At 39.2% G+C, this 25,358-nt stretch overlaps 1 protein-coding gene across 1 annotated transcript in view; it reads left to right on the forward strand.

Annotated features, from left to right (window-relative positions):
* The window catches only part of Pik3c2g (phosphatidylinositol-4-phosphate 3-kinase catalytic subunit type 2 gamma), a 324,912-nt gene that overhangs the window by 284,980 nt on the left and 14,574 nt on the right, over nt 1–25,358 (forward strand). Inside the window, exon 31 of the mRNA XM_036182431.1 lies at nt 9,306–9,400. Coding sequence (XP_036038324.1) covers nt 9,306–9,400 — 95 coding nt within the window. The remainder of the gene's footprint in view (nt 1–9,305; nt 9,401–25,358) is intronic.

Raw genomic sequence — 25,358 nt, forward strand, 5'->3', positions numbered from 1 at the left:
GGATCCTGAGAAAATTCGAAATAATGGTCAAGTCCTTTGTTGATAGGTACCATCTGTTAAAGTTCAGGAGGTCAGGCTTGATCAAATCTGATACATCTTAACCAGGAACAAATCCATAGCCTCTTGCTTCCCATGGAAACAAAAACAGAGCCTCCTTTCCAAAGCAGGATATCCTTATATTCAAATTTTGAAGTCAAGATACCTTTAAAATATAAATATTGGTTTAACTGAGCAGCTTCTTTTATTATTAAATGTCTTTCCACAGTTAAAAATTCTGAAGACAATATAATCCAGACTCTCTGTGTGAGTTCCATCTTTCATGGCTCATTTTTTATATTACTTTTAATATCTCTTTAAAGACCTTATTTTTTAATTATCTATTTCTTTATATAACTGCATATACTCCTTTTCTTCTGTCTTCCAAGCCTATATATATTTTTACATATACTGTACACCATTTAAAGTATTGTTCCATCTGAATCTGTCTTATTATTAATCTATTGCTTTAAACTGCAGTGGCTAGTACTGAAATGGCAACTTTGGCTGCTGGCTCTGCCAACCTCAGCTTTCTAAACATAGCAGAACTACTTTTACTGCCAGCTCTGGGGGAACCATGATCATCACTGACTCTGTGAAGCAGTGGTTCTATGCTTCTATCCAGCAACATGCTAGCCCAAAAACAACTTCTTCTTCTTCTTCTTCTTCTTCTTCTTCTTCTTCTTCTTCTTCTTCTTCTTCTTCTTCTTCTTCTTCTTTTTGTATTAGCAAAAGCTATATCCACCATGAAATCAAGCCCATATGCCATGAACCTGCCATACTGTAGCTCAAGTCAGCATGCCACAGCATCTCTGTACCTTGGCATCTCTACATCTTGGCCTGCATGAGACATGAAGTAAAAAGCTGGTTTTGGCTCTGCTATTGTGTGTTTAGAAGCCTTCTTAAACTCTTTTAGTCCGTATGGAAATCTGAGCGCCCTACCTTGGTATACCAAATTATAGATGAATTTCTAAATGGTCTTATTAAATAAAAAACACAGAGCCAAGTATATGAGTGAAAGCCTTAGAGAGATCAGGGAAATGGGGAAAGCCACTAGCCAACCTTACCTCACCAATTCTGCAGCTTCCAAAAAGAGTGACTTCCTGATACCCAGGCTTATATGCCTTGCTGTTCTGCTATCTGATTTGCTCTCTGTCTAGCTGTATCACTTCCTCTTCCTGGCCAGCTCTGTCACTGTCTGTCTGTACAGGCCTCTAGAACTCTATGGTTGTTGGTACTGGGCTTAAAGGTGTGTGTCACCATGCTTGGCTCTGTTCCCTAGTGTGGCCTTGAACTCACAGAGATCCTGCCTGCTAAGTGATAGGGTTAAGGGCATGTGCTGCCTGACTTCTTTGTTTACTTATAATGGCTGCTATTTCCTCTGATCTCCAAGCAAACTTTATTTATTAAATCACAAATAAAATATCACCACATTTCAGCACAAATAAAATATCACCACAGTAAATCAAGACTTGTAAGACACTAGAGAAATCCACAAACACATAGTAATTAAAGAATATTCTAACACACAACTTTCCATTTGTGAAAACTTGAGTGAGGAAAAAGGTATAAATAAATAATGCAAATGGCTAATTTATATCCCTCTCTTCATACTGAAAACAGAGGATAGATCTTCTTCCTATGTGCCTATTAGGCCACAAAAAAAGTTCAACAAATTCCAGAAAGTAGACATACTGCAGACAATATCATTTAATCATGATTTAGTGAAAAATGATGGATCATTTCAGAAAACTAGAAAACAACTACATTTGGTCATTTAAAAACAAATCTCTTTTAACAACTTTGAGTCAAAAGAAATTGCAGCCCAAATTTCCGAAGCCTCAGCAGAGTAGCATCCATTTCCTAGCAACAGATGTCACCTCAGTGATGCTCTTGACAGTCACTGCTGATTTTCAGCCCCAGCTGACCAGCAACCACAGAATCTTAATTCGAAACATCACAGAAACAGCCCCAGTAGAGTCTTGATGACCTCTCAAACATTTAAGAATAGACAGTTACACCACTGCTTAAACAGTTAATGATGAGGAATGAAAGGGAAATTATTCATATTTGCTTTCTGAAACAAAGTATTCATACCAAGAGTCTCAAGAATTAGAAGGGCTGCAAATAAGAAATCAGAGAGGAATGTCACTCATGAATAGCAATAGAAAACTCTAAATAAAATATTAGAAAAAATAGGCCATCAGCACACTAAAGGAATATCATCCATCATGGCCAGAAACCATTTAATATTAATATTTATACATAAATAGATAAAAATAAAAAAAATCACATGGTCATCTTTGTGGACCTAAAAGGGCATTTGATAAAAATTAAATTTCCTTTTAAAATAGTCAAAAAATAAAAAGAAACAATGAATGCCTTTGCACGGGAAAACATAACAAGACTTCCCAGAGCCCATAGTAGATATGAGAGAAAAACACCAAAAATCACACCCACTAAAATGAAGGACAAACCCCCACACCCAAGATCATGACAACCCCCTTACAATGTGTAGAACGTGGGTGGCAAGACAAGGCTGAATCCTTCACCTTCCAACCTTTTCCTCGAAATGTATCTTTTCCATAAAGATTTCTGCCTGGCAGTGGTGGCACATGCCTTTAATCCCAGCAGTCGGGAGGGAGAAGCAGGCAGATCTCTGTGAGTTCGAGGCCAGCCTGGGCTACCAAGTGAGTTCCAGGAAAGGAGCAAAGCTACACAGGGAAACCCTGTCTTGAAAAACCAAAAAGAAAAAGATTCCCATGGTCAGCCATTGAAATCGAAACCTCCTGTATTTTAGAAGCGCCCAATTCTTTTTCCCCCTGTGTTACTTATGTTCCCCATAATATAAACTTTACTTATTTATTGTCTTTTGTTTTATTTCTCACATGCTGAATAACATGTGTCAATGGGGGAATTTCTTCTCTTCTACTCTGTAGCAGGAATCTTAAAGGTACTTGTTAATTAAAAACAAACCTGAGGCCAGGTATTGGGGTGAATGCTGGAAGATCAGAGACAGAACAAGCTACAGTTTCCTCACCTTACCAGTTCCTCAGCTGGTCTTGTTTCCTCAGACTGCAAGCTTCTGAATCCTCATCCCAATGGCTCTCAGCTGAACTGTGCTCAAAAGCCTGAACGCTTAAAGGCGTGGGTCACTATGCTTAGCTGTTTCTAAAGTGGCCTTGAACTCAGAGATGCGGCTAGCTCTGCCTCCCAAGTGCTGGGATTAAAGGCGTGCACCACTACTGCCCAACTTGTTATGGCTTACTCTTCCAATTTTCTAGCCACCATTTTTGGCTTTGTTCTAGTGGCTGTCTGTTTTCTGACCCCAGATATGTTTATTTTGGGGAACACACAATATTTCAGGGAACACAATAACCACCACATTTTCCCTTTTAATCTAAAATTAAAAAAGGTTATAACTAATACAAGAAAAACTATCCAATAAGTATATACGATATATACAGTCAAGATTACATTAACAATGTCTAGTCCATTAACATTTGACAAATTCAGATTAAAAACTCCATTACATATATTAATAATGTCTAGTCCAGGAACATTTGATAAACTCAGACAAAAAATTTTCATTACTTATCCTTTGTAAAACAAGTAATTCCTTTTTAAAAGTACATTCAATAATTGACCTTTTATCTGATCACTACTCCAAACATTTAGTACAGTGGCTTGTTCATGACAGGTTCAAAAATACTCATTAAATAACAAATGAAGTAGAAGAGGACATTAGAAGCATAAACTTTGCCTGTAAGGCAAAACCAAAATTATTTGTAAGCAATGTCCTTGTATATATATGGAAAGAAGTATCAACTACAAATACATCACAAAAAAGAATTTAGTGAAACACCAGCTACAAATTGCTGTATACCTGTATCTATCATATTATAGATATTCTTGATATATATTTATAAAATAGGTCAGATATAAGGACTATTTAGAATATTTAAAAGACAAAATAGTTCCATCAACAGTATTCACACAAAAATGCCTAGAATGGATTTAACAGGAAACAAGTAAGCCCAAACAAAAACTGCAGAGCAGAACTGAGAAATCTGAGGAACAAATAGAAATGCACATTCTGGAGAGCCAAATTCAACATCTTAAAGATGACACATGTCTAAATGCAATTCATTCTTTAAAAATATTAACAGGTCTATTTTTAGCAGAATAATAATCTTATTTTACAGTTCAAAAGTAGAGAAAAGTCAAGAAAAAAATTGTAAAACCAGAGCAAATAAATGAGATGGAGATAAAAATAAAATCCATAAACATTCAAGCAGTGTAGTGTCTTTACCTAAGTGGATGGATACATGAATAGATAGGTACAGAAGTTACCATAGGTTGTCCATGAATAGAACCAAATACACATAGAAATTTAGTGTGTGACCAGAGCAAAGAGGGGAAGCTCAGGAAATGGCTTGTGATGACACACCCCTCCCTCTACAGGGTAAATAACAAATGAGGAAGAAACTGAAGTGCAAATAATGAAATCATGGATGACCAAGAAAACCTGCGGGCTGACCTTTATAGTCCTGAAGTGTGCTGCAGTGGGAGAGGGTAAAATTCAGAGCCCTTAACAACACTGCACAACAATAAACACTTCAGCAAGTAAAAATAAAGTGCAATGGTGAGTGGTAAAGGAGATGAAATATTGCTGATTCATCCCAAAGATTTGTTCACTTAGCATATAATCATCCTCTAGAAAATGTGAAAAAATTAAGACTATGAAAGATGAGTAAAAATACAAGCGGCTCTCAACCAATGAGAAGATGCTCAACCTCATTCATAAGAGGAATACAAATTAAATTACATAGACGCCATGGGTTCACACACACACACACACACACACACACACACACACACACACACACACCTCTCATTAGACTGGCAAAAAACCAACAATTTAATTAGCATCTTAGTTGTAAATCAGCAGGCCTCTCATGTGCTGCTGGTGATAATACAAATTGGTACAAGCACCATGGAAGTTAATTTGGCAATATTTATCAAAATTACACAGGCAAATAAACTCTGACCAGCAAATTCTGCTGTTGAGTTTTTGTTCTGATATTCACAACTCGCACAGGTGACATGTCTTTGAGGCTGTCCCCTGAAATATGGTTCACAAAGCCTACACATCATTGGGAAAGACCCACCTAGAACTGGTTAGATAAATCCCAGTACCCCCACATAGTGGAAGCTACACTTTAAAAACTAAAAATTATTTTTGTGATATCAATGGAAAAAATATCTATACATACTTTGTGCAGAATACTACGTTGTGGCCTTTGTCAACAATGGAGAAGAGGAACGGCATATTCATCTTTGCTTTTATGGAGCAGTTTGAAAAGGATGTGAGCCTCTATGGAAAGATACAGAGACAACTAGAATAATAGTTAAATACATATTAGGCATGGGAATACCTTTTACTTCAAACTTTAAAAATCACTTGTCACCTTTAATCTCAAGAATAAATTGTTTTCTGAAAAAACTTTCAAAATGCTATTTTTATGAAAGTAGAAAGTAGTATATTTGCTAGTTCAGGGATTCAGAACAGACACATTTAGGCTCAATAACACCTTACCAATCCTGAGGTTGTCAGATGAATCCAGCACACGTAAAATTCCACAGTGACCAGAACATTCTAGCATCCCTTTCTCCACATCAAGCTGTTCTCAAGTTTTCGTCCTCAAGCTCATCATTTAAACTTTTTTCTTCAATATAGTGGCTCTCATTTTTCTAGTTACAGCATAACGTTTATAAATATGGCCCTGGGGATCACTTAATCCTACACTATGTTTTTTTCTGTCCATTTATTTTTTTAAATAGTATTTTAATTTATTCTTTGAAAAATTTATACATGTAGTGTGTCTTAATCATATCTACCATTCATTCCCCCTTTGGCTCTCCTAAGGCTTCTCTGACACAACCAACCTCTTTCCAATTCCATGTCCTCTTCTCTTACAACCTATTGATACTAATTAGTGGTGCCCATTTATGTACGAGTGCAGAGTAAAACACTGAGGACATAGGCAAACTACCAGCAGCCACACCCCTGAAAGACAAATGACTCTCCCTCCTCCCCCAGTTGGCAATAGTTCCTCAGCTAGGGATTGGAGTCTTGGGAGTCTCTCTCCCAACCATACTGGAATTTTAACTGGCTCCAGATAGTACAGATCTAGTTAAGGTAAACACAGTTGCTGTGAGCACCTGTGACCCACTATTTTCAATCTACATGACTTTGGAGGAAGTGCCTTAGTTTCCACATGTGTAAAACAGAAGAAACCAACCTTGTAAGTTTGCTGTGAGAATTCAGTGAAATGTCTCCCATAGGCTGGCACATTCTCAATCTTTTTAAGTCTTTCTGCTACTATTAACTGGTCCAGGTTTTTCTAGGGTTCTGAAGCCCCAGATGGTATGATGCAATCTCAGATTAACACGCTATCTGTAGAGTGGTAGGAGGCCCTGCCGGTCAGAGGTTGCAGTCTATCATGGCCTGGCAGCTCTTGATGAGCTCAGCAACATGGGGGACTCCCTCTCCCTAGCAGAGGACTTCCTGCTCTCCACCTGGCCTTATTTGGAGAATATCTCTAGGTCCAGATGACTGACTTATCTTTAGTATGACCCTTTACACAGTTTCCTGGAAACACTCTTCCCCTGCTGCCTGTATGGTAATTAGGTGACATGCTCTAGGTATTTTGATAAGATTATGGAGATACTAACCCAGCTCTATGATCGAAGAGTTTGACTGGGTGCAAATTAGGTGACTCCCCATCCACCACCCCAATCTTATGTACCCCTATACTCTGTAATAAAGCTGAGCTGCCTCACTGAAGCTGTCTCTTGGAAGACTATTTCCATAGAGTTCACAGGCAAGACAAAGCCCCACCTGTCGCTTCTGCCCCCTTTGCCCTAGTGGCCCAGTGGCTAAGGGACCACGGGGAAGGAGGGGAAACAGTTCTAGCCAGAGGAGAGCACAGCATATAGCAATTATACATTTACTGTTCAGGCGCTACATCATAAATTTATGGTAATTTCCTACTCTTAAAATTTCTCTCATTAAATACATTGGGTTTTTATTTAATAACTCTTCACTCTGTAATTCAAATGTAATATTCATTGTGCACTAAAAAGTCATCAGTATTTTTTAGCACCTTTATACCTAGTATTCACTAATATTTTTTTATTATGAAATGTAATTTGCTTCATTGCGAATCAACTTACAGTGTCTCTCAATCACTATAATGGGGATATTTAAATGACTTTTAATGTATTTATGTAACAGATGTCCCCTTGGTTCAAAGAAGCCCTCTTTTAAATATCAGTAATCCACTTTATTAACTACGAACTCAATTAATTGATAATAAAACTGCTATCACCTACATGTGATGAAGAACCTACTCTAGTAGCCATGGAAGAGGCATACAGGAAAGACACAGCCTGCTGGCACAATCTTAACGCACTGGAAAGAATTAGAGTTTACAATAACCATCAGAAAACCAAGACTGACATTTTTGTTTTCAATAACTATTTTTTTCTCTAAATTTCTTCAGCATCTGTACCACCAGAGACTATCAAAGGAAACATTAAACCCATAATAATCTACATTTGATCCTTGGGCAAAAAAAGCAGGAAATTTCAGGTTAAAAACTAAAGTCTTCATTTTATTGACATAATAATGTGGCTCAAGGTAAAACTTGTTATTGAATAAACATCTCGTGTGTTTACTATGAAACAAGTAGCAGATTATGTCCTTTGGGGACAGAGAAGAAGGAGATCCTGAGATAGCTCTAAATTGACTAGACAACATGTAAAATAATTGTAATGTGAGTATGAACCGATACAGGTTGTGCTAGCAATGTTCAAGGAAAGGTAGACCCAGAAAGATTTCACCTTTTGCTTAGGCTTAGTCATAGTGAAATTCTGAGGTAGCAGAGCTGGGCCACAAACCCAGGTTGACTACTGTAGTGGGTAGCCATTCCAGCCTTGGCCTGGAAGTTCCAACCCCCATTGAAGCTTCTGTAACAGTCATGCCTACAAGGCGGGGCTGAGAGAGGACACTGAAAACCCAGGATCCAAATGAGAGGGATCTCTTGGTGCCAGGACCCTGGACGCTGGAGGTAGACCGAGCAGAGTTCTCCAGAGAACACGGCCGGACTGTGCCATACCTTTGCCAGACCCTACAACCTACCTATTCCTTCATTTGCAAGTTACCCCACAAAATAAACCTCCCTTTTAACTACATGGAGTGGCCTTAATAATTTCACCAGTAGACTGATTTCTAAAGGCCACTGCTGAGCTGAAAAGATACCATAGAAGCTATGAGTACTTACTGCTGTTCCAGAGGACCAGAATTTGGGTTCCAGCATCCATGTCTGTGGCTCACAACGGCCTGTAACTTCAGGTCTAGGGTATTTGATGCACTTTTCTGGCTTCCATGTGTAAGGATTCTGCCCTTAATTGCGTCATCAGCCTGGGATGGTGGCCCAGCCTAAAAAGCAGGCGGACCCTCTGTGTGTTTCCCTTTTCTCTTTCCGCTCTCTTCCCTATACAAGGTCTCTCTCTCTCTCTCTCTCTCTCTCTCTCTCTCTCTCTCTCTCTCTCTCTGTTTCTCTCTGTGTGTGTTTCTCTGTCTCTGTCTCTCTCTGTCTCTCTTTCTCTGTCTGTCTTCCTTTCTCTCCAATAAAGCTCTAAAAGGTAACTATGTTGGACTGACTCTTCTGTCCAGCACTCTCCGCCAGCAGCCAGCCAGGAGCGCCAGACAGCCACCAGTGCCGCCACCTTAACCAACACCATGGGCCCTGCACTCATGTGTGAGTGCACGTGCATGTGCACATACACACACACACACACACACACACACACACACAATGCACACACACAATTTAAAATAAAATATATCTTAAAGATCACTCTCAGTCTCTGACCTCCAGTATTTTAAGCTGATCATAATGGTTAACGAGAAAAAAAAAAGACAACTGAAAGTTACATGGAGGTTTTAACTTTAAATAGCAGTTTAACTAATGATGCCAATCAAAACTGAACATAGATTATCAGGGAGAGAGTTAGGTCCAGAGGTGGAGATACAAACCCCACCTCTGACTAAGTACCCAGTGTCCTGAATTCTCTGAATATTTCAACATCATCTGAAGAATGTCCCCTTTGTCTTCTGCTGGTCCTGTTTAGTCTTTAAATGCTTCATGGATTCTGTGCTGCAATAATTCTGAATTAACTAACACTCATTGTTTTTCTAGGTGAGAAATTTCCAGACAATAACCCTAAGGTACAGTTATTGATGACCTACGAGGACTCGAAGCTCACCATCCTAGTGAAACACATGAAAAACATCGTAAGTTCCTTCCATGTCCAAATACATGGAACCCTCCATGGAGCAGCCACCTGCCTCCTTTGGGCTATTAGTGTCAACATTAGTAAAGGAAATAAGAAATGAGTCATTTTCTGTCCAGCCAATCAGTTCCCAAATAATGACATGGAGACTCCTTATTAATTATGAAAGTTCGGCCTTAGCTTAGGCTTGCTTCTAACTAGCTCTTATTACTTAAATGAACCCATATTTTTTAATCTGTGATCTTCCACATACTCATTACCTTATCTCCATTTTACCCATCCTGCTTCTTCCACCGCTGGCTGGCAACTCTACCTTTCTTCGTCTGTCCAGAAGTCCCACTATACCTTCTGCCTGTAAGATGAATTGCTAAATGGTTTTATTAATAAAAATCCAGAGCCAGATATTGGGGTGAAAGCTGAGAGACCAGAGGAACAGAACAAGCCACAGCCACAATTCTTACCCTAGGAAATCCTCAGCCCAAGAGAGCCACTTCCTGTATACTTGTGCCTGTATCCTTTCTGTGCCCTGCCATCTCACTTCCTCTCTCCACTCAGCTACTTTCTCTTTCTTCCCAGCTCTGTCACTTCCTGTCTATCTGTACAGACCTCCAGACCTCTATGGTTAACTAGTGCTGGGAAATAAAAGTGTGTGCCACCATTCCTGGCTCTGTTCCCACTGTGGCCTTGAACTCACAGAAATCCGGGTGAATCTTGGCCTCCTGAATGCTAGGATTAAAGGCGTCTGCTACCATTGTCTGACTTCTATGTTTAATATAGTGGCTAGTTTTTCCTCTGATCCTCAGATAAGCTTTACTGGGGTGCACAAATAAAATTTCACCACACCTGCCTAGGTATTGACTTCTAGCTTTTTATTAAACCAATCACAGTGGCACATCTTCATACAGTGTAATGGAATATTTCACAACAGAAGTGGGTCAAACAACCAAGTCTAAATGAGGACCCAGCAGCCAATTACATTGTTTTTGTCTCAGTGTGAACAAGATCTTTAAGGTAAAGGCTATAGACCCTCTCAGGGAAGGTCATCAAATGAACACAGGGCTATATTCAAAATGAAGGTTCAGGAAAACCCTGTGAACAGTCTCTAAGAAAGCAGAAATGCCTTGGGGAGGGGAGGGGGAACAGACTGGTTTCCAAGAGTTTCTGTGGTGCACACAACTGAGCTCAGTGGAAGACGCACTCTCTCTTGCTGCATGATGCCATAGCTCCTGTCTCTGTGAAGCTAACGGTTGCTTGGGGTTTCCACCCAAAAGTCTCACTGTACCTTTATTTTTACTTTTACATTGTGATCTTAGTCACCACTTTCTGATGTCTTTGTTTAGATGTATTTCTTTCTCTTAAAAGAAAGAAAGAAAGAAAGAAAGAAAGAAAGAAAGAAAGAAAGAAAGAAAGAAAGGAAGGAAGGAAGGAAGGAAGGAAGGAAGGAAGAAAGGAAGGAAGGAAGGAAGAAAAGGAGCTGTAGCAGGAATCTTAAAAGTTCTTATTAATAAAATCAAACCTGAGGCCAGTTATTGGGGTGAACGCTGGAAGATTAGAGAGACAGAACAAGCCACAGCTACCTCACCTCACCAGTTCCTCAGCTGATTCTGAGTCCTCATCCAAATGTGTCTCAGCTGAACTGCTGCTAGAAGCCTAAAAGCTTAACCAGCCAAATGCTTCTAGTTTCTGGTCTTCACTCCTTATTTATCTTTCTACTTTCTGCCATCACTCCCTGGGATTAAAGGCTGGATTTCTGGGATTAAAGGTGTGAGTCACCATGCCTGGCTGTTTGGAATGTGACCTTGAACTCACAGAGATCTGCCTGGCTCTGCCTCCCCAGTGCTGGGATTAAAGGTGTGTGCTATCACTGCCTATCCTCTATGTTTAATATTGTTCTCTGACTCCAGATAAGTTTATTAGTGTGCACAATATTTTGGGGAACACAATACCACCATAAGCAGGACTTAGTTATTTTTGGAGTTTATTGGATGTCCTAGAAACAACTTTTTGTATTTTCCTCTTTTTGTCAAACATTTCATCTTTGTTTCTTTCATTGATCACTGACATCTTACTTTTTCTATCCAATGGCTTTATGTTATTCCGATGTTTAGTGTGTGTGTGTGTGTGTGTGTGTGTGTGTGTGTGTGTGTTCACAAATACATGTGTACAATCACATTTGGAGGCTGGAAGTCAGGCATTTTCATCTTTTATTCCCTACCTTATGTTTTTGAGACAGGGTCTCTCGTTGAATCTGTAACTCACTGATTGGCTGGGCTGGCTGGCCAGTAAGATGCAGATAGCTCTGCTCTGCTCTTACCAACTCCCCTGTAGACCCAGGATTACAAAATCACACTGCCATGTCCAGCTTTTATCCGGGTTCTTGGGACCTGAACTAAGGTTCTCAAGCTTGAGCATCAGGCCCTTTACACACTGAGCCGCCTTCTCAGCCCTTCCCTGGTCATTCTTGATGTTGTTTCTACGTCTGCACATTGAGGAAGTAGGTGGTGATCCCAGTCTTTGCAGTCTCCCCTGTCAGGGAACATTCTTCAACACAGCAACCCTGTCTAGGAATTCTCAGCAGGTTTTCGTTGTGTTAAACAGAAGTAAGGTGTTTTTGAATGATGGTGCCTCAAGACCATTGTCCAGCTTCAAGGGGAGAGAGAGAGAATTAGACAGAAATGATGCAGTACATTGAGATTTAAATGTGACATGGCCACAAAGGGAAGGAGAAGCTTTCCTTTGGGGCCCAGAGAAGAGCTTCATTAAGAATTAAAATCAGAGAGATATGGAGAGAGATTACCTTCATGACAAAGAATGGTAGTTGTCTGGGAGTTCAGAGAGCTCTCTTGTGTCACAGGGCAAGTGAAAAATGATCTGGGTGTAGGCAGAGTAAACAGAAAGGGGAACTGAACATCACCAGCTCCTCCAGCCTTCCCTGAGTCTGGTCAACAGGTCCCTCGCAAGACACAACTGTAAGAAACTACTCCAGATGTACATAAAGCCAGCTCAGTTTTGACTCTGTTCCTCGTGCGCATAAGTCTTTCAGGGTGGGTTTGCAAGGATCTAAAGAAGCAATCTCCTCACCACATGACATGTGTCTGGTACAGACTACATTTAATAAATATTTATTCAGTGAACAAATAATTGGCATAATTTGTAGGAGAGACATCCAGCAGAAGATGTAGTATTAGCCAGAGAACCAAAGATGTTTCTTGCTAAATCTGTAGTGGTCACAGTTGGAAATTTTTGAAATATCTGGACACATTTTTTAAGTTTTAATATATGTTTTACTTTTTAAAATAATTTTCTGAAAATGTACCACCATCAATAGAGTCCTTGCCTAGTATACACAAAGCCCTGGGTTCAATCTCCAACATTACCTGAAGCAGGCATGGGGGCACACATCTGAAATCCTAGCGGGAGGGGCAGGTCAGAAGTTTAAGGTCATCTGCAGTTATATAGCACATTTGGGGCCAGCCTGATAGATGGAACAAACACTGTCTCAAAATGAAATAATTATCCACCATTGCTTTGAATAAGAAAACTGTTATAAATTGGAGTAGCAGTTGCTCAAGAAATGTTTACATTGGGAAATGAGGATTCAGTCAAATATTATTTATGGCTACACGTGTGTTCATGGATCTTGATCATCTCTATCACCATATGATAAAAAGAACAATAAGAAATATTAAGTCAAAAGAGTTTATATAAATTTGTTACATACTGTTTAGCCTTGAAAATAGTCCCCTTAGGAACAAAATATTTGTTTCAGTAATGTGGTCATTACTCAAAACAATTTGACAAAGCCTGTTGAAATTGCTTTCAGATCTGGCATGTAAATCTCACAGTAAGCTGGGTGATATTTTTCAATGGTCATGCCTAATTTTTGATCAAAAACAATATTAACTAAGCTGGTCACCTATTGCATCCAACCAAGGAATTCCAAAATTACTTTTGACAGTTTCCAAAATTGCATTTTACACTCATGGAGTAGAGCCTACCAATGAGGCCATTCCAAGCCAGCACAACGGAGGAAGATTGCAAGTGGGGTTAGAGCAAGAGCTAGAGAGGAAATGAAGCAAGTCATGAAGGGTCATGGAGTCCCACCAAAGGTTAAAGGGGGCGTGGCTGTGTGTATCAGTGCCCTCAGAACATTATTAATACTGTTCCAATACTGTCTTTCCATCTACTTCTTTTCTCTTATTCTTTCTCTCTTGTTTGTTTTGCTGCTTTGTTTTGTTTGAGACAGGTTCTCACTATATATCCTAGGCTGGCCTGGAACTCAGTATCTGGCCTCAAGCTAGCAGCAATCCTCCTGCCTCAGCCTCTAGGAATCCATCACTATGATTTTTTGTTTTCTTCTCCCCAATCTACTGATGCTGAGAAAGGTCAGAACTCCAAATTTCAGTTTTATATCTCTACCTCTAGCTTCATAGCTTCAAATTCTTCTTGTCTTTTTCTTGCCTTTTTGCAACTCCAGCTCTTTACTCTCCCAAAATCAGAGCTGTGTATACAGTTGGTTAGGCATTTTAAACTCAATGTGCTCCAAATCCAATTTTTGATGGCTACACCCTAAACATGTGTCCCATCTTTCCTAGCACAATTTCACTCTCTGCCTCCAAGTCACACCTGTTGACGCTTTTAGTGATCCAATTCCACTTCTCTTACAAGCCGCATCTGTCTTATCTGGAAATTCTGTTTGAAACATAAACCCAGGAGCCCAGAATTTCCCATCCATATTGCTTCAAATCACCATCATTCCCCACCTGAATCACTGCTGCAGCTTTGTAATTTGCTTGTTTGCTTCTGCCCCTGTTTCTTTTCATGTCTACTGAATTTAGTAGCCAAAATACCACTCTAAGGAGAAAACCTAGTTCCTATCAATTCTTTCTTCACAGTCAGTTGAACTCTCATCTCACAATGAAATCAGGATACCTAATGACATCTGAAGTTGTGCAAGTCTGGTTCCCTACTTACTCAGCTCTACTTCAAGCTCCCTCATCTGTCCCAAGCACAGTGTCTCCTTGCTCTTCCTGAACATGAAGGAAGAGCTGCCCCAGGACCTTTGTATCCACTGATGGCTCAACCATACATGTCAGACATGATTGTCATCTCTTCAGTGAGTCCTCTCTCACACAAGAGACTGCACTCCAATCTTCTTGTCACTTCAAATCTTTCATCTACTTCCTTAAAAGAAAAAATAGCAGATCATTTCATAGGAAAAACTGAGGACTGGGATTCTCTTCAAATTCTGAAAGTAGCCACAAAAGTTTTCTGCATTTTTCAGACACATGCAGGCGTGTGTGTGTGTGTGTGTGTGTGTGTGTGTGTGTGTGTTGAGGTGCACATGAGTGTAGGTGTCTATGGAGGCCAGAAGCATCTGATCTCCTGGAGCTAATGTTAGAGGAGGTAGTGGATTCACAACATGGGTGCTGAGAACAGAGCTTAGGTCTTACACAGGAGCAGCAGACACTCCTGACTGCTGACCCATCTCTTCAATGCCCAGATTTTCCCTGTGTGTTTTAATAGTTTTATCAAGAATCAAACAGCATTAATCCTTGTTTTTGTTTTTATGTTTGTTCCCAGGTATCTATGAAACTTGGCTCTCCATATGTTCTTAAAATTTCCTTTGCATTACTCTTTCTAAATATTTCTCTTCTCTTACAGATTTAAGTTTGATGAGGTTTATAATGACTTGATAAACTATGGCCTCTGCCTTTAAATGTGATTGTTTTTGATATTCAGGGCCCTGACTGAAGCTAATCTCAACACTAATCTCCTACTTTAATATCTCATGACTTCAGAGATAATAGAAATTTCCCCTAAATTTAAATCTCTATTTTAATCTTTCTCTGAATTCCATTTACACATTTCTAACTGTCTGATGGACATTTTATACTTTGATATCTTTTCATCTGAAAAATTCCAAATTGCTTCTCTACTTTCCACAAAGACGGTTTCTAACTCTGGCATTAATTATTACTTAGAGTTTCTGCACCATCCTCACATAACAACTGATTAAAACTTCACTATAACTTATGTTCTATATTTCAATTCTTTTATTCTTATATATAATGATCAACAAATCCATTCAGTTTCCTTTCATAGTTATTATTGTCAGGATTCTAGTCAATGTTTTCTATTCATCTGTGAATGATGTGATTGACTGTTATGATATTCTTTTCTTTGTTTCAGTCTCTCAGACATATTCAACCTTTTGACACTGTCACATGACATTGTCATCTACAAAGTTCACACTCAAGAATGGTAGAATCAAGTTACAAAAGAAAAATCACCAAAAATTTTCTTATAATGTTTAGGCTCACAGTGCTGGGGTTCTGCAAACACAGGACACAAACTCTAGATTCTGACTAAATAACACAAGCTATAGAAAAGACAGAATAGAAAAATGTTACCAGATTTATACACAAGGGAAGACTTAAAGTCAATAACTCACTCCAATTTTAAATTTGTTAAACATTCTTAAAGGCATTTAATTTATCACTGTATTTTGGGTGTCCAAACATGTATTTAATAACTCAGTTCCAAGTGTTTTAAGAATATCCCCTTTTGTTCAGCATGTTAAAGAACTATTCACTAATAACAAATACTAAAATGTTGCATGGGAGCTCATGTAGACTGAGTTAAAACTCGAATCCAAGACTGATGGGTCCTCATTATGACCTAATACCTCAGCTCCTTTCATCCAAGCTCCTCAGCCTATTGAGTGCTGCAGTCCTCCTCAGACCTTCTGCACTGTTTCCCGCAAGAGAGACTGTTCTCCTCACATGAGCAGTCTAGAGGTCCTGTTACCTGTCTTGGTCCATCAGAATTCCATCAATTTACATATAGTTTCTAGAAACAAGCATCCCACAGCAGGCAGCTAACTGGAATTCTGCAAATGAGTAATTGGTGCCTCCCTGCCTCCCGAAGCATGATTAACATGTAGGAGAATGAAATTTGCATGTGGAACTCTAGAAAGATTCTTCCTGCTCTTTGTAACTACGTTTACTTTGTCTGACTACAAAGAAAAGCTTTTAACCAATGCAATGTGCCAAGAGTTCTCAGGCATTTCTAGATATATTTCACCTAAAGACAGTTTTGTACCTGTAGTTACAAAAGTGTAAGTTTAAATTCAGCAAATTTAAATTTTTGTTCAAGATTTTACAACTAAGATGGAAATTTAAAGCCTTCAAAACTCTGAGCTCTTATTATTTAATCTAGATTTTATGAGTAATGTTTGGTTATCCAACTAATGCCACTTAGCTTGAAAATAAATCAATAGACGTTATCTGAGTTAAATAACATGGAGAAACTATAAGACTGGAACAGAATATCAATAGTCTATGGGGAAAATATAAATCTAAACACAGGCATCTTTTAATCTCCAGAAGAATAAAAGAGAAATTTGGGTAAAACAGTATTTGAAAATATAATCATGTCTCTGACTCTTGCCTGCTGGTGGAACCTCTAACTGGGTAGCCTAGGTCAGCCTTGATAGGAGGGCTTGTGCCTAGGCTTATTCCATCTTGTTTTGCCATGTTCAGTTGATATCACTGGGAGGCCTACTCTTTTCTGAGAGGAAATGGAGGAACAGTGGGGGATGGGGAGGGGGCTGGGAGGAGTGGAGTGAGGAGAGGCTGCAGTCAGGATGTAGTGTGTGAAAGAAAAATAAAGAAAAAGAAAAAAGAAAAATAAAGAAAACATAGTTGCCCCAAATTTTCAAACTTTAGTGAAAGACATAAAATCATAAATACAAAAACCTCAGTGAGCAACAGAAAGGAAAAATTCAAAGAGAACCATATTTTTAAATACTTAAATCTGAACGCAAAAGGACAGAGGGACTTTTTCAAACAGTGGGAGAAAAAGAACACACTGGGAAAGATGAAGTCGTGTTGGAAGGAACCACTGAAAATCACAGAAGCTGGAGCATAACACAGGGTCTTCCAAGTGTCCAAGAAAGGAATCTTCAACTTGGGATTTTGTAAGCAAAGGATAATGTGTTCAAAGAAGTGGAGAAAGAAATACTTAGTCTGAGGAGGATGAGAGAGAAGAGAAAGAGAGAGAGAGAGAGAGAGAGAGAGAGAGAGAGAGAGAGAGAGAGAGAGACCCAAGCAGGCCAACTCTACAAACTAAAAAGCTACAGTTTTATGTCTTCCAAGTTTTCTAAGGTGAGAACTACGGCAGTGGCTTGATGTCGCTTGTCTTTCCTGACACAGGCGACTAGAGTCATTGTTTTTCCTTGCGTACCCCTTTAGCTGTAGCCTCCAAATGTTGGTATATTGTATTTTATTCTTTCAGTTTTAAATTATTCTAATTCCTTTTCTGATTCCATCTTTGTGGATTATTTGGACATATGCTGTTTTGTTCCCAACTATTTGGGAAACTGTTAGAGACAGGTCTGTCTTTAATATCTACTTCAATTCCAGTTGGGCCTGTGTCAGAGAAAACTGAGGACATGGGGAGGAAAGAGGGCCACCCCTCTTCCAGAAACTGGTTGGAAATCAAAACTATCAATACAACTTGGAAAGTCAAATTTTCTTGCAGAGATGGTGGTTGTTTCTAAGGACACTTAAATAAAGATGTTATAAACAACAAACTAGGGCCTGGCCATATAGCTCAGTGTGTGCTGAGGTTAGTAGAGTGTTTACTTAGAACAATATGTAGTGGTACACTCTTACATAGTGGTACACTCTTACAGGGTGGTACACTCTTATAATCCTGGCACAAGGTAGGGAGAAGGGAGAAGATCAGAAGTTAACTCAAGGTCATATTGCACATGATCCAAATCTCTTTAGATTGACTGAGAGAACTCAACACATCATGTCAAATGCTCCAAGTGACTATAAAGAATGTGAACAGCCACTGCTTGGTGAGGAGTTTGGTGAATGTCAGTTAGGTCATGCTGGTTAATGACTACATTTCTCAAGTCTTAGACCATCTTAGTGATTTTGTGTATATTAGTTCTATGAATTATTAAGAGGTGGGTATTAAAATTTACAAATATGATGAACACACATAATCCTTCGTGAACATTTGGATTATGTTCTCTAGGTTGCTGGCATTTATCATCGTTCCTGTCGGTACTTTCCACTCTTATCTGTGGGACTGCAATATAGAAAGTCCAGTTTTCTCTTGATTGATACTAATGTCTTTTCTAGCCTTTCATTTATCTTTGTATCAAATGCATCTTTGTTTTTCTTGATTTGCTTCATTGTTATGTAGACTGGGCTGGTGGTCATGTGGGTGCACAGGGATGGGCACACGGGTATGGGCACATGTAGAGGCCAAGAGTTGGTGTTTGTTTGGTGTTTTCCTCGGGTGCTCTCCAACTTTTTTGAGACAGAGCCTCACTGAACTTGGGGCTTGCCCCTTCAGCTAAACTGGCTGGCCGATGAGCCCCTTGATTCATTGGTCTCCAACCTCCACAGTGATGGGCTTGCAGGGGTGAACCACCACACCCTGATTTTTTTATGTGAAAGGTAAGATCTAAACTCAGGTCCTCATGCTTGGGCAGTACACACTTTACCCACTGAGCCACCACCCCAGCACCCAGTCTGTTGTCTTTAGCTTTATTAGATACTGTTTATGGTTTTATACCTCATAACTCAGTACTGATTATTAATTCCAACATGTTTGTCACACAGTTGGGCTATTGACACATACACATTACACACTGATGTATTTATTTCAATCATGGAAACAAGACACCAAGAACAGGATTTGTGAACTTCTGAGGTAGTAGGGGGAAACTCTGTGGATGCCTGAAAGTACTCACTTTGCCCTTTCCAGTCTAGTTTCTCCCAACATTGACAAGTATAGAGCAGAACACATCTAACCTTTCAATACTTGCTCTTCTGAATACCTTCTCAATTTAACATCACATGGTCATCTCTGACTTGTGTCCTGTCATTGGGACCTGGTAACAGAAGTCAAAAGCCCTAAGATTCAGAATCACTCAGGCAGTTCAACAATTTGAAAACAAGAGTTTAATTACAAGCTAAGCCACAAACAGCTCTTCAACCTTTTCTATTGAATAGATTCTAAAAAGCAAAGAAGTTTAAAACTCCACTTCTTCTATGTTATTGAAGCCGAGGTGCAGCAACCTTGATGAGTTCCACACAATGCTTCAGTGATGTAGTCTGTTCCTGTGATTAGAACCCTGGGTCCTTCAGAAGCAATTTGATGGATATATATTGAGCCAGAAAAGGTGTTTCATCTATCAGAGTGTGACTTCTGTGAGCTGTTAAAGATGTTGAGTTAAAGATACAATATTTTTTAAAGTGCAATCATCCCTTGGTTGTAGAAACTACCTGAAAATCCTAATTCCCTTATATTAAATGATATTATTTTGCAGGTAACCCACACAGAAATGGCATATACATAAACCTTCTTTAGTTTGCTTATAATGCTGACTATAGTAAGTCTAGAGAAATAGCTGTTATGTTACATTATTAGGCAATAATCACAAGTAAAAATGTTTTGTCAGCATAGACACAATTTAAAAGTTATTTTTTATCTGTAGTAGTTTCATCCAAACTGGAACCACAGGACCCACACACAGATGCAGAAGACAGACTGACAACTGACTCTCTGTGCCTGTGTGCGTGCGTGCGTGCGTGCGTGCATGCGTGTGTGTGTGTGTGTGTGTGTGTGTGTGTGTGTGTGTTGCATGCGTGCATGCACACGAGCTGCTGAAGTGATCGTATCAGTGAGTTGCTTGTGTCTTTGAAGACACTTAAGAGCATGGCAGGCACTGCTCTTACAGAAGACTAGACTTTGTTTCCCAGAAGCCACTTTGGGTGACTCACAACTGCCTGTAACTCCAGCTGCAGGAATCCTCTGGCCACCACATGCACATATCCACATACAGGCACACACATACTTGTAATTTTAAAATGATAATAAATAACTATTTTTTAAAAGAAAAGTAACAAAGTACGCTGATGTCTTGACTTTGTTTTATCATGGACCACACAAAATGTTAAGTATATGATAGTTAGATATTTTTTAAAACTATTTTTAAAAATAAGTCTTGAAAATCATCTACTAATAATATGAGTCTGTGAAAGGCTTAAATTAGTGTGGAATGAAACTGAGATCATCCTGATTTAATTTCTGAAAACCTGAAATCATTCCATTCATATTAACCAACACTCACAGGTTAGAGAGATGATTATAGTATTTAAGTAAAGAAGAAAGGAGTGCCAGGTCTGTCTTACATTTCTGCTGTTGTTTATTGCACACCAGCTAGTCTGATGACTGGCTTGGACACAGACAGTATGATTTGTCAGGCATGTAGACAGGTGAGAAGATGTTTTTTATCACATTCTTTTGTTTCTGGCATCTATCTTAGGCTTTAAAAAATCCTATCGTGATTTAATCATGGTCAGTTGATTTCCATTGAAGCTTGTATTATCCGATAATTGGAGGCACCTAAGTTAAAAATGATGAAAAATTCTCATGAATTATTCATTGGAAAGATAATAATGGATTAAATACAATTAAGTTTTGGATTAATGTAATGAAGGCTCCAAAGTGTCTGATGACTTTAAGGCATCTGCAACCTCATCACTCTTCCTATATAACTCATTCTAGAAGCACTCTGAACGATTTTACTTTCTTCATGAAGACTCGTTCATATAGACACAGGTTCTATAGAAAAACTCCAATGAAGTAAACAATACCAACTTGTGCCTTATTTTAAGAAAGTAGTCCAGGACCAGCAAGGTGGCTCAGTGAGTAAAAGCACTTTCTGCTAAGACCACCCACCTGAGTTAGATCCCCAGGAACTGTATGATAGAAGGAGAAAACTGATTCCTTCAGGTTATCCTCTGACCTCCATATGTGTGCCATGGCATGCAGGGACACATAAATACACACACACATAGATGTGATAAAATTATAAAGCAAATATTACAATCATAGTAAATATTATAGGAAAGTTAAGGAACTATTTTTAGAATGTGTGGAAAATAAAGATCTTGCTCACAATCATGACCCTGATAAAAATACTTAGAGGTTGACAGCATATTTTGCCATGTTAGGTAACGTTATTTATTTTATAAACAACTTAAATTGTGGATATTTGTCCTTCTTGTTTTGTCTTCCTTTTGCCGACATGTCTCTTCATCCTCCCACTTTAGATAATTAGCTGTTTTTCTAGACACTTTCACTTCTTGTGTTCAAGAACAACAGTACTAGTAACATGGGAAGCCATTTGAAATGCTCCCTGCAATCCAGAGCAAGAAGTAAAGGCAGAAAATTAGTATATTCAATTATTCATGCAAGTAAAATGAGATCAGTTAGACATCAACATTGTGAACAAAGACTAATACGCGTGCATATCTTTTAAATTCAACTGCATCACCTATGCTTTATTCTTGAGTTAAGGAAGAAATCATTCCACTAGTAAATTCTAAGGTCATTTGAAACCCTTTGTTCTATTCTTTTAGACTAATGTAAAACTTTTTAAAAATTACTTATGAAGGGTGTAAAGGGTATGCACATGTGTGGGATGGTATGTCCATGCATCCATGTGTGGAGGTCAAAGGTCAACATCAAATGTCTTCTCCAATCTTAGTTTTTGAGACAGAGTCTCTCCTTGAACTTGGAGCTCATTAATTAGCTATTTGGCTAGCCAATCCCACCACCCTCGAGAGTCTATCTCCTAGCACTGAGGTCATAGGCATGTGTCACAATGCCCAGTTTATTATGTAGGGTCTAGGCATTTATACTCAGGGCCATACACTTGCCAATAAGCACTTTACCCATATTGCCAGCCTCCTAAGATTTTTTTAAATGATTCATCAGGTATCACTAAAATCCTTTCAATACCTGCTTATATTAAATTTATGGAATATATACTATTTTCCAAATACTATAAGTGAAGCATTGCTTTTTTTATTATTATTTTATTATTGCAAGGCAGTCTCATGTAGCTTAAGCTAATCTCAATATCAGGATCCTCCTGCCTCTAACTCCCCAGTGCAGGAGTTACAGATACGTACCATCACACCTAATTCATAGAAGCAGTGATTTTTAAAACATTGAAGCTTTGCTAACAGGACCACATACGCATATTTAACAAAACAGTAGCAGACATGTTTGAGACATTGATCTCATCTGTGGAGAATAGTTAGTGTTTATGTGAGTTCTCCTTTGCCTTCAAATAGGGGTCTCTGTGAGGTATCTGTCCAATTAAATGTGAGTATCAATATCATGAGAATAAAGGAGCATGTTTATTTCTTTCTGATTCATCCTTCTACTCCACAAAAGAGACACAAAGTAGGATTTGTAGAAGACTAAAATAGGGTACAAGAATATCCCACAGCATACCTTTAATTCAGTTCCCCATCTAGATGACCATGTGTTTGCTTTTAAAGCTATGATAAACATTGTGCCAAAATCAACCTGGGATTTATCTAGCTTTGAAATTATAGCCCATCACAGTGGGAAGCCAGGACAGAAACTCAAGGAAGGAACTCAAAGCAGAAATTGAAACAGAGTAGTTTTAAAGGCTAGCCTGATCTACAGAGTGAGTTCCAGGACAGCCAAGTCTACATAGTGAAACTCTGTTTTGAGACAGACAGAGAGAGAGAGAGAGAGAGAGGAACAGAGAACATGAAGCAACATAGCTTATTAACTCTCCATGGTATGCTCAGTTTGCTTTTGTAATGTGACCCTGGACCACCTGTCTAGGGCTAGAGCTGCCCACAGTTGCCTGGACCCACCCACATCAACTATTAATGGTGAAAATATTCCCAAAGACTTATTACAGGCTTGATAAGCAAACCTAGCAAAATTCCATGGACATATCTCTGAAAAGACAATGACCTTCAAGACCTCCAATCAGATCCTCAGGAGGGATCTGAGAAGAAGGTATTTTTAGCATGAAAATGATAGCTCCATTCACATCATTCCCCTGAAGATCCTACAGTGCTTCAAGACACAGGCTTCAGCTAATACTGAAGTAACTCTGTGAGTTACTTTTCTGAAAAAGAATGTGACTAAGTTACTAGCCTTGAAGTCACTTACAGCCATGGTGTACAAGTTTATAGTCCTGAAGTAATAAGCTACACTGTACAGCCTAGATGTAGAGTAGGCAATACCATCTAGTTGTGTGTAAGTTCTCACTGTGAAAAATTTCCCACAAAGCTAGGATCACCTGGAAGGTTCATCTCTCAGAATGCATCCTCACACATGTCTATCTTTGATGCTACTGCCTCCCAAGCAGTGTTAGGGAGAATGCTGGAGGAAAAAAAGGCATGTCTATTTAGAAATAAAGGTAAAGAGAAGCCAAATTTTAAGTAAAATTTTTAAGCTTTTCATTTGAGACTAGATGAATCTACAGATGGAGTTAGGTTAAATGTCTCCATCAGTTTTCTATTGCTGTGTCAAAATGCCTGGTACGGCATGGGTTTATTTGGGCCCAGGGTTTGAGGGGAGTTCAATTTGTGTTCAGCTGGCTTCTCTGTGTCTGGACTATGAGGAGGCAGAGCTTCCTGGTCAGGAAAGCCTGGAGGGTCAAAATCTCAACAAGTAGCAGAGGGAGAGCAAGTGTAACACTCACAGGTGTACCCCCAAGTGACCCACTTTTTCGAGCTAGGATCCAAGAATGGAAGTTTCCAGAACCTTCCAAAATAGCACTGTCATGTGATAACCAAGCTTTTCATAAATGAGCCATCAGGAGCACACAATAGGATTTGTGAAGACGTTATAGACAAAAAGTGCAAAGGAAAGGGGAGGTGGGCAGGATGAGAGGGGTCTTCCATAGAATGAGAGGGGTCTTCCGGTGGAGAACTTCTGAGCCCCTAAGATGATGATACACATGGGAAAGGCTTTGTTGTTGCTGGTTTGTTTTATGAATGATTTCAAATGCAAGCCTGACTATGTAGAATTTGGAGCTAGGATGACTAAGTTGATAAGGCTTCACATTACCTTTGAGCACTTTCTAAAAATATCAGCCAAAACTCTCAAAGAAAGAAGTCATGTGCTGTGGAATGTTCTGTATGTCAAATGTGTTGCTCTGATTGGTTAAAATAAAGTGCTAATTGGCCAGTAGCCAGGCAGGAAAGATAGAGTAGGTGGGACAAGGAGGAGGAGAATTGTGGGAAGTGGAAGGCTGGGTAGAGAGATACTGCTAGCCACTGCCATGACAAGGAAGATGTAAGGTACTGGTAAGCCACGAGCCACGTGGCAAAGTATGACTAATAGAAATGGGCTAAATATAAGAGTAAGAGCTAGACAATGGTAGGCCTGAACTAATGGCCAAGCAGTTTAAATAATATAAGTGACTGTGTGGTTATTTTATACGTGGGTTGAGGGACTGCGGGGGCTTGGTGGCACCTAGAGAGAAGCTCTCCAACTACAGTCATGCTACTTCACCACAGTCCACCGAGAGTAGAGACAGTCTCCCGATTGCTTGGGTGGAGTTTGACCTTTCTCCAGGTCTCTGTTCAGTCTTTGCCAAGGTCAAAAGACATCAGTCAAAACAACAAAAATAAGATCCTAAGGTGAGAGGTAGACAAGTAAGAGTTGTATAATGATTTTAAAGACAACGTTAATTTTCATAAACATGAGGGCAAAGAGCAAATTGAGAATTGCTAGATGAAGAGACAGCTCGTGATGCCTGTAATAAATTATTTAAGATCCTGAAGGAAGAGGATGCAATGTCAGAAAAAAAAAAAAGAAGGAAAAATGGATGCTGAGAAGACAGCTACATGGGAGGGAAGTTTCTCTACAAGACCGAAGAAATCGATGTCTGCACTTAAAGCTGTTAAAGGACAAGGGAAGCCTGCTGCTCACATTTACCACACTCCTGGCTCACACCGAAACCTGTGCTGCTCTATCATTCTGAAAACTCCAGAATTTTCAAGGATCTTCTCAAGGACATTGACTTGGAAATAGAAACCAGAAGCTGGAATGTGGCACTTGATGGAGGCCACTCCACAAAAGTCTTT

The sequence above is a fragment of the Onychomys torridus genome, chromosome 3 (assembly GCF_903995425.1).
Source record: "Onychomys torridus chromosome 3, mOncTor1.1, whole genome shotgun sequence".
In the NCBI taxonomy this organism is placed as follows: domain Eukaryota; kingdom Metazoa; phylum Chordata; class Mammalia; order Rodentia; family Cricetidae; genus Onychomys; species Onychomys torridus.